The sequence below is a fragment of the Trachemys scripta genome, chromosome 10 (genome assembly GCF_013100865.1).
Source record: "Trachemys scripta elegans isolate TJP31775 chromosome 10, CAS_Tse_1.0, whole genome shotgun sequence".
Lineage (NCBI taxonomy): Eukaryota > Metazoa > Chordata > Testudines > Emydidae > Trachemys > Trachemys scripta.
In genome coordinates, this window is record NC_048307.1 from 15,498,993 (window position 1) to 15,509,144 (window position 10,152).

Consider the following 10,152-nt stretch of genomic DNA (forward strand, 5'->3'; position numbering starts at 1 on the left):
ACTAGTAGGGAGCATGTCCTACATTTGACAGCTTCGCTATCAAATTTTATTTTTCTTTTTTAATGATAATGTATAGCGGTTTTCATCCACACCTCAAAAGATTTTACTAAAAGAGGTGTATATAATTTTTCCCATTTACAGATGAGGAACTGGAGGCACAAAGAGGTGAACTCAAGCTCACACATCAGGTTAATGACAGAGCTGATAACAGAACTCAGGTCTCCTTAATCCCAGTCCAATGCCCTAGCCACTGATTCACACTGTCAAATTCATTTATTTTTATGAATTGAACACCTCTTTATGTGGGTCTTTCAGCGACAGGCAAGAGAAAACTATTTTTAACATACTAAAAATGGCATTTTAAAAGCTCAGAAATCAGCATAGAGTCTCAGGGCAGGTGTAGCTGAAACTGCTGTTAATTCATTTTAAAACTGACTAGATTTCAAGTTGACACTTAACTCTGTATATATAATCTCTTGTCATGATATGGTCAATTTTCTTACCACTTGTCATTCCAAAATCTAGTTAGTTTAAAATAACGTTAAACTAATCCTACTCTACCAATGGAAGTTTTGAACAAGAAAGGAAACCAGGATTAGGCTTTTTCTTATGAAAATAAGTGTAATAATCACAAAAGGCTAATGTAAAAGTTCAAATACGCTTAATGTAGAGACGGGGCAGTTTCAGTTATTTGGATCTGTAATATTATAACACTGACTAAGGACACTTGTAAACTATACAATAATTTGACCACCCTGAATAGTACATTTTTTATTAAATGAGATATGACAAATAATCCGAGAAGAATAATAGAAGTGACTTTTTCAGTAATAAGTAGATCCATTTTGAGGGTCCAATCTTTGCAAGGTGCCAAGTACTTCAAATCCAATGTACCTCAATGAGAACTGAAGGTGCTCAGAACCTCAAAGTAGGCTCTCTGCACCTTGCAGAACTGGACCTTAAGCCTGAAGAAACCAATTTTTCCACATATTCTGCAGTGTGAAAGTTAAATTTTTTTGATGATTCAAGCTCATACAAGTGAAAAATATCTATATTAGATGGATTGAATGTCAATAAACAAGCATATTAAAGTATCCTTCATATACATGAAAATTCAGTGATATACTGTTGATATACCCTTGATGTAATATCAAGTTGTTTTAAAACATTAAATCTTTAATTTACTATTTTTCTGCTGTTTACTACAGTGTTTTCCCATTACTATTAGTAGTAGTAAAACCACTTTTTTCCCCTTTTCTTCTTTTTAAAGAAAAGTCGTATCTTATTGACAAAACAGCTGAGGGAAATAATTGCTGAGAAATATTGATGTTTGCAGATGGACTGTTTGTAGGATATTTTTCTGTGATGTTACTGATGCATCATGGCATTTTTTCCACTTGTCAAAACAAATACCACACCCACTTTATTTCAGTGTTCTTCCCTTACTATTTTAAGAGCTAGCATACACATTACAACTACTAATCTTACCACTCATTACTTGACATATTTATAATGAAACAAATATATTCATCCATACACAATTACTGTTTATTTTATTTGGAAGACATCTTGATTAACAACCTCGTCCTGAAAAACTACCTTTGATATGGGACAACAGTTAGTCAGCATCCTTATTAGTGATAGCATTGAGAATTGGCTGGTCAGACAAAAAGCTTCACACAGACAATGCATTTCAGATAAAACAGAGAAAGCCCTCATGCAAATCTGTTTGGGGTCTATTAGCTCATGTAGTTGTACAAATTAAACCCTGAAAGATCACAATTGTACTAAAAGATGGTGAAAGAAGCACGTCCTGATTTTCTAAGATGTGGATTTGGAAACATTTACATTACTACCTATGGAAATTGTTTACCTTGTGTAAACTGGATGAACAACTCAGTGATTATCATTGCACCTACATTAAAATTACACACAAATGCAGGGCTGTTGCAGAATATAATTAGCCTTTTCACTGTACATTATTTACTGCAAAACACACACAATTTTTGATAGAAGCAGCAGCTGCATACAGTGTGCAATGATTTCACTGTGTTGAGACACAAGAACAAACAACTGGCTGTCAATATAACACCATGGGGGCAAGTCAACTGTGAGAGCTGGCCAAACATAGATGCACACAGTGAGTTCTACTGTCAGGGTGTTTAAATCGACTTCTCTTTTCCAGCATTCTCACAGACCCTAAGCAAGTGTGCATTCATTTTTCCTCCCTCAGAAATGTTTGACCTTTTGGGGGGTAGGAGAGATTCATAAACTAGGGTGCACAGAGCTCTCTATTGTTGTCATTAGCACATGGAACTTGAGCAAGTCAATCCTAATAGGAGCAATGTCCCTAGACTAGGATCAGCAAAGACTGGCAGTACTTGGACATCCCTGCCAGAAGGATAAGGCCCATTTCTCCTCCAACAACATTCCTCTTTATTCAGGATGTAGAAGCCTGAAAACTATTCACTACTTGTTATTATAGTCACTTCCCTTGGTTTTCCCCCAAGAGACATTAATAAATATGTAAAAAGAAGGTCCGTGGGGGATAGTGTGGGGGCTGAGAGAGATGTGTATGAATGGGATTGTTATGTGGAGGAGGGAAGGAAGGGCAAAGTGGATGTATGGTGGGGAACACAAGTGGGCGAAGGGTGAGAAGGACAATACGGCAGGGTGGAGGGGACCGGGTAAGTGCTCTGCATTAAAGATGATGGGGGGGAGGCACTGTCGGGGATGTGGATGCGGGGAGCAGGGTGGGAGTCATGGGGTATCCCAGGGCGCTCAGCAGGAGTGGTATGTGGTTGCAGGGGAGCAAAGAGATGGGGTGGGGGGCAGGCAGGAAGGTGTGGCCAGTGTTACGAGAAGGGACAGCACGGGTGGGAGGCGATGGCAAGGAGGGCGCAGCGGAGGTGGGCTGTTCGTGCGTGGGAGACAGGATCGGCGTCTCCCTGAGAGCAGGACGCTCCAGACAGGGAGGGAGACACAACACGCAGCGCCCAAACGGGGAAAGCCGGGGGCGGGAGGACGTGTCCCCCCAGCTCAAAGCCTCACGCACGAGAGACCAGGTACAGGAGACCGTGTCCCCGCCAACACCCGGCGGCCCAGACCCCCTCTACCGCCTCCCCCAGCCCCGGCGGCTTCCCACACCAACTCCGCCACTTACCGCCGCCGCCGCCCTCCTCGTCCATGTCGGGCGCCGTGAGCAGGACCCTCGGGAGCGGCAGAGGCTGAGCGAGGCCCGGGGGTTTCCCCAGCTCCGGTCCCGTCGCCCCCGTCAGACTCACACACACACAGCAGCCGCCCCGAGCTCAGCTGCTGCCTCTCCCCAAGCCGCCCGCCCCCTCTCATGTGACCCACAAAGAGTGGGAGGGGGAAGGCGGGCCGGGCCCAGCCCTGGGCTGCCTCATCCCCAGCCCTCACTCCGGAGCGGCACAGCGACCGCCCACCCCTCTCTGGGGCCGGGGAAGGGGCACCCGGCTGGCCTGGGGTCCCTTCCAGTGTCAACAGGGCTCTTGCCGGGGGTGTTTTTCCCTCTCTCTCTCTCTCACACACACTCCCCCCGTGGAAGGGATAAAGCTCCTGCTCCTCTCCTAGCTGCCAAATTTTGTACAGCTCCATGTGAGAGTTTATATGTCGTTACATGTTTTGCAGAGCATTGGTAGATGTAGATTTGTAGCCTAAACTTCAGTTTAAGCTCAATACACCTTGCCCCCCGAAGCAGGGGGGGGAGGAAGATATGGGGTTGCACAAAATGTGGTGGGTGCTGAAGAGCATCTGGGGAGTAGGTAGGGAATGTCTGGAGGGATGAGTTGAGGCAATTGGGGGGGAGGGCAGTTAACAACAGCTAGAGTTGCCAACCCTCCACTATTGTCCAGGAATATGTCCAACCAAAATTGGCAACCTTAACAGCAGCTGGATTTGTAGAGGTGTCCAATGGGGAGGGGAGATAAACTGGAGCCTAATCTAAGGGGAAGCTGAGGACTGTTGTATGTGTGGCTGGGCATAGCTTGGTGATAACTGGGGGAGGGAAGCTAGAGGTTAGCTACGTTTGTTGGGAGGGCTGGGGGGGGCAGCAGGTTGAGATAACTGGGAGCTGTTGGGGGGTGTTTGAGAAGTTGGTGGTAGCTAGGTTTGTGGAAGTGTCCAGGGGGGTACCTGGGTAAATTAAGGAAGGTGGGGGAGAGAGTTGGGGGTGGATGTGAATAGCTTAGGAAGATGGCAGCTGAGAGAAGCCAGGATTTATGGGAGGTGGAGCTAGGTGGATAGAAGAGTCTGGTGGGGAGCGTAGGGCAAATACTGGCACTTTTTGCAGGTGCTTGCCTGCTCTTCTTGGCAGCTCTCTCCTGGTGAAAGGAGGCTGCTTCCCCAGCAAGCATTATGGTAGCTGTGAAGGACAGGTGGAGGCTATTCCTGCAGCTCAGTTGAATGTATGACATCCAATCTGGGCTGCAGGACTCCATGAGGATCACCCCATTTTAACATTTGCAGGATGCCCTGTACAAGTCAGAGAGGTCCACAGTTTCAACATTAAAGGAGGGGCCATATGGGTTTTGGCGTCTACAGCGGAGTCCCTTATGTGTTTCAGGGGGCCTCTATTTTGGTAGAGAGGAAGATCCTCTATGGCAGGGGTTCTCAAACTTCATTGCACCGTGACCTTGTTCTGACAACAAAGTTACTATATGACCCCAGGAGGCAGGGGGAGACCGAGTCCCACTGCCTTGGGTGGAGGGAGAGGGGGCTGGAGCCTGAGCCCCACCACCTTGGGTGGGGGTGGAGTTCGGGCTTCAGCTCTGGTTCCCAGCAAGTCTAATGCTGGCCCTGGTAACCCCATTAAAATGGGGTCACAACTCACTTTGGGGTCACAACCCACAGTTTGAGAACTGCTGCTCTATGGGGGTGAATCACACATTTTGATATGTGCTGGAGGCTCACCTTTCTACATTTGCATGGGTCACAGCACCACCAGATAACCCAGGGGTGGGCAAACTTTTTGGCCCGAGGGCCACATCGGGGTTGCAAAACTGTATGGAGGGCCGGGTAAGGAAGGCTATGCCTCCCCAAGCAGCCTGGCCTCTGTCCCCTCCCACTTCCTGCCCTCTGATTGCCCTCCTCAGAACTCCTGACCCATCCAACCGCCCCCCCCCGCTCCTTGTCCCCTGACTGCTCCCTCCTGCAACCCCCTGACCCCTAACTGCCCCCCCCGGGACACCACCCTCTATCCAACCCCCCTGCTCCCCGCCCGCCCCACCCCTATCCACACCCTCCCCACCCCCCGGGACTCCCATACCTATCAACCCCCCCTGTTTCCCATCCCCTGATCCCTCCACCCAGAACTTCCACCCCATCCAACTGCTGGCTCCCTGTCTGCCTCCCGGGACTCTCTGCCCTTTATCCAACCCCCCCCTCCCCCGGTTCCCTTCCCCCTTACCATGCCGCCCAGAGCAGCAGGAGCTTGCAGCCCCACCACCCAGAGTGCTGGCGGCACGGTGAGCTGAGGCTGCAGGGTAGAGGGAACAGCAGGGGAGGGGGCGGGAGCTAGCCTCCCCGGCCAGGGGCCAGGCAGGACGGTCCCATGGGCCGTAGTTTGCCCACCTCTGAGATAGCCTATACCTGCCTACAGGCTTTTGACCAGAGACTCAAGCTTTTGTGGGATTTTTCAGGCACTGTCTCCAGAATCTTAGGCCTTTCATAGGTGTCACAGGTGGTAGGACTGCAGCCTCACCCCCACAAATGTGAATAGAACAGTTCTGGCAGTAGAGGATAGAATATATTCCTCTTTTTAAAAAAAAATAATTCATGTAAATTTTTGTATACAAGGAAGAAACTAGGGAAAGGGGTCAGCTAAGAGGAAAGGCTCTTTAGTTTCCCATTATAAGCTGGTATGTGCCGGCTTGCAGCCTATGAAACTGTGTCAGTGGTACTTACCTCATAATACCCTTGTTTATAGGTGGTCATTATAGTCAATTTTGCTTGGAGCTGAGGTTTGGTTCAGGCAACCTCTCTTCACAGGAGCAGTTTTGCTCACTTCAAAATCATATAAATCTCACTAATCCTTTAAAATAGTCCTCCTATTCTATTTTTTGTAATTACACGTTATTACATTTTTAATAACTTGGCACAAAAATAGGGGGATGATTACACAGTACAACATTATAGCATTTAATTGGAAGGAGATACATCTTTAAAGGGTTTGCATTACATAGTGGAATTTTAAGAAGATCTTTAAAACTAGAAAGCAAAAAAGTTTGAATGAAGAAATAAAGTGACTGGAGCTTTGGACATTTTACAAGGTGGGAAAGCTATGACCATTTACACCAGATGAGTGTGACGTTCCCCTGGTGTGATCTGGACTGGGGATCTGCTAGATTACTCCAATCCTTGACTCTGAGAGCCAGCCTTACCCTGCTCTGCTGTGAGAACCCCTACTCCTGAGCTGTTCTCACACAGCCTCTGGCATGTAAGCTGCTCCTTGGATTGTGCAACCGAATGACACCAGCCCATATCTCTGGTCCCAGACATAATCCTAGGAACCTCCATCTTGCAGTGTCCAGTTATGCCCGCTGGACGCTGCAAGCTTATATGAGTTTTTCAATTTAACAAAGAAATTGATATGTACCAGGCTTATTATCCCAAGGGGAGTCTCTGACACACTTCAAACCAAATGCACTGCTTCAGGTAGAATTTATTTATTTATTAACTACAAAGATAGATTTTAAGTGGTTATAAATCAAAGCACAACAAGTCGGATTTGGTCAAATGAAACAAAAGCAAAACACATTCTAGACTGATCTTAACATTTCCAGTGCCCTTACAAACTGAGATGCTTCTCACCACAGCTGGCTGGTTGCCCTCCAGCCAGGCTCTCCCCTCTGATCAGCGCTTCAGTCGCTTGGTGGTGATGGCTGTAGATGGAGGTGGAAGAGAGAAGAAGAGCATGGCAAACATCTCTCCCTTTTATTGTGTCCTTTCTTCCCTCTTGGCTTTGCCCCCTCCCTTCAAAGTCAGGTGAGCATTACCTCATCGCAGTCCCAAACTGACCAAAGGAAGGGGGGTGACTCACTTGAGAGTCCAACAGATCCTGTGTTGTTGCCTAGGCCAGTGTACTTTGTTCCTGTAAGGCTGGGCTGGGTTTGTCCCATACATGCCCTGATGAGGTGTAACTGCCCCTCTGCTCTGGGAGAGTTTTTGTCTGGGCTTGTTTAGTCATGAGGACACATTTTCAGCCTCATAACTATATACATGAAATTACAACCTATGACAGTGCATCATGAGCCTTCCGAAGACACCCAACATGACAAACTTTGCATGGGATAGATACCACAATCATTTTATAAGGATGAATATGGGGTGCAGGGTGTTCCCATGATGTTCAGAACATCACAATGAGGAACTGGCCTTTGGATTCTAATGCTCAGATTGTTCAACTTGTATTTCAATGTATTCAAGTACACTGGTTTTAGGCTTTTATTTTTATCTCTAATGTAGTATTGCTTTAGATAACATTTATTTCCTTACTGCTTGTGTTTGGCAAACTATTTTCCCCCTTTATGCTGTTTCAGTTAACCTTAAAGTTAATACTGTATACTTTTTTTGCTGCAAGGGAAACTCCAGTGCACAATAATAAGATATTCTAATCACTGCCTCTAATTACCAAGAAAAGTAAGACACAGTACAGTCCTCCTCCCATTAATTCAATGGCAAAACTCCCATTGCCTTCAAAGGGAACAGGATTGTGCCCAAAAAGAAAACAAGGTGTCTTATATTAATAACAAAAAAAAGCAACAATTTTATGATACAAAGTACAATTGAAAGAATTGGTATTCCCCTTAGGAAGCATTCAGATACCACAGTAATAGGATATTTTATAAAAACTTCTATAGATGGTGCTGAAAAATCAGACAGTTTCAGAGTTGTATGGTAAATGAAATAATTTTTTAAAAAATCATATTTTATTGTAATGTTATTAATTTACACCAGCTGTTAAATTAACTACAGCAATAGAACTGACCCAACAGTTGGAAACTATCTGCCTTTCAATACTTTCTCATGGGAAAGCTGTTCCTTTTAGACCGATCATACAGTGCATCATCAATAAGGGCTCCTGCTAGGAAGGACCCTTAAAAGTTATAATCTCTGCTTTCAGGTTGTTGTTTCACTGAGTATGGTATTGAAACAATGGTAGCTGTTTCTAGAAACTTTTAAACTTTTCATATACATCTATCTTACTGTAAATATGTTTATCCAAGGACCTAGTTCTGCAGATACCCTATGCACAGAACTCCCTTTGACTTCAATGAAAGTTCTGCATGTCAAGCGCTGACAGGATCAGGCCCTTTAATCTTTATACACTAACAATCAATTATGTCAGTAGTTTTTAAGATCAAACCCTTTTACCTCTGTCCTTCAGTTTCTTTATCTGTAAAATGGGGTTAATAATAATGCCTTGCTGTGGTGCTGCCTCATTCAGGAGTGAGAATTAGTTAATTACAGTATCTATACAGCTTTGAAAATGTAAAGGATTAAGTTCAGAGTATTTTATTTTTGTTAATAATAATAATAATGTTAAATTATCATCAATTGTTTAATAATCTGCATCTTCTACAGGCAGAAGAGCAGATCCTTCAACTTCTTCAAACTGAAACTCCATAACTTCCAAGAGCTGCCATGTTTGGGTCCGTAATTTTCAAGGCACTCTATTTTCCTTTACATAGTGATGCAGTTTTCAATCCACACCTTTCTAGAGGCTGCCTTAAAAAAAAATAAAAAAAAAAATTCTTCCTTGTGATCCTTCTCCCATCAAGTCATGTCTCAGTTTCTATCACACAGCTATGTTTTTAGATTCAGAAGTTTCATATTTGATGCTCTTTAGAACCTGTCATTCCACATAAATAATTTTCTAATAGGTCTTTTTTTCTGTTCTTTATCTTTGGGAGAGAATAGGACATCCTCCAAGAACTTTGAGGTTAGCAGAGATAGTCCCATTAATTGTGACAGTGATGGTATTTGCTGAGTTTTGAGGCAGTCCAGTTTCTCATTTATTGTAATTTTTAGGCATTTTTGTTTTGTTTCATTCTTCCCTCTCTTTTGGTTAAGAATTTCCATTAAGCAGTAATTTACCTCAGATTTTCCAGCGTAATGGGCCAGGAGCTCCTTTGGTTTGATGCCCACCCCTGTTCAGAGGGTCAGGACAAGACATATGCACCACTTAAGTCCCACAGTCAAGATGGGGCTATGGCTTAAGCCTTTAGTTAGCCTTCTGTTTAGGCTGCATTTTAACCCCCCAAAAAACCCTCTGCTATTTTGGAAGTTTACCCTTCATCCTTTTTTTATTGTGGAACATTAAAAAGATTACCTACCTACTAGAGAAAATGAGAGGACAACACAGAATATCAAGAAAACAGTAAGAGATGGAATGAAAAGAACGGGGTTTTTTTTTGTTTTTGTTTTGTTTTTTTAAATCAAGTGTTGCTTCCTTTCTCACTGTTTAACAAGTTCTGTCTAGCATCTTGGTAATTCTTTCTACAAGCATAACAAAACCAAGCAAGATTAATCTTACTTTGATAAGTTTCCATTTTATGCTGTTAGATTTTTGTAAATAGTACAATTTGAGTCAAAAGTGTTAGCTATAGAAATGTGCATTAAAATGGACAGTAATGGGAAATGATATGATCTTTATTCTAAAAGCATTGAGAATACTCAGAATTGTATTTTTCTAGGCAGAAATGAACAAAATACTTCTCACTATACCATCAGACTTCAGTATCAGAAGAAGGGACTTGGACTACTATTTCTTATCTTTAATCACTGTGAGAGCAAAACCTTATTCAAGGGGGTAGTCCTCTCTTACACAAGTAAATCCATTGCATCTCTAGTCACATGACATGTCAGTCACTCATTTGCAGGATCAGGTCCTATGTATTAACTCCACTGAACCCAATGTGAGTTTTATCATTAACTTGAAGGGGACCAATACATCCCACTGAATATATATGTTCCACATCTTCAGTAAACTGGAATTATTTGATTTTAAATTATTTTTGTATTTCAGTTACTCACATGATTTAATAACAGTCATGCAAACACTTCATGGTCTCATATGTTATTCTTGTTATTGCTAAAAATAAGAAAAATAGTTTTATTTCAACTCACCAG

The 10,152-nt window shown here is 43.7% G+C and overlaps 1 protein-coding gene across 2 annotated transcripts in view; it reads right to left on the reverse strand.

The window, feature by feature from the left end:
• The window catches only part of CYTH3 (cytohesin 3), a 102,981-nt gene extending 99,639 nt beyond the window's left edge, over positions 1-3,342 (reverse strand). Inside the window, exons 1-2 of one of the 2 annotated variants that reach the window (XM_034784227.1) lie at positions 3,164-3,342; positions 3,117-3,119 (exon numbers count right to left, since the gene is read on the reverse strand). In XM_034784227.1, the coding sequence (XP_034640118.1) occupies positions 3,117-3,119; positions 3,164-3,188 (28 nt within the window). In that variant the 5' untranslated portion in view covers positions 3,189-3,342. The remainder of the gene's footprint in view (positions 1-3,116; positions 3,120-3,163) is intronic. The other variant, XM_034784228.1, reaches the window with a different exon arrangement.
• Positions 3,343-10,152: the final 6,810 nt, after the last annotated feature.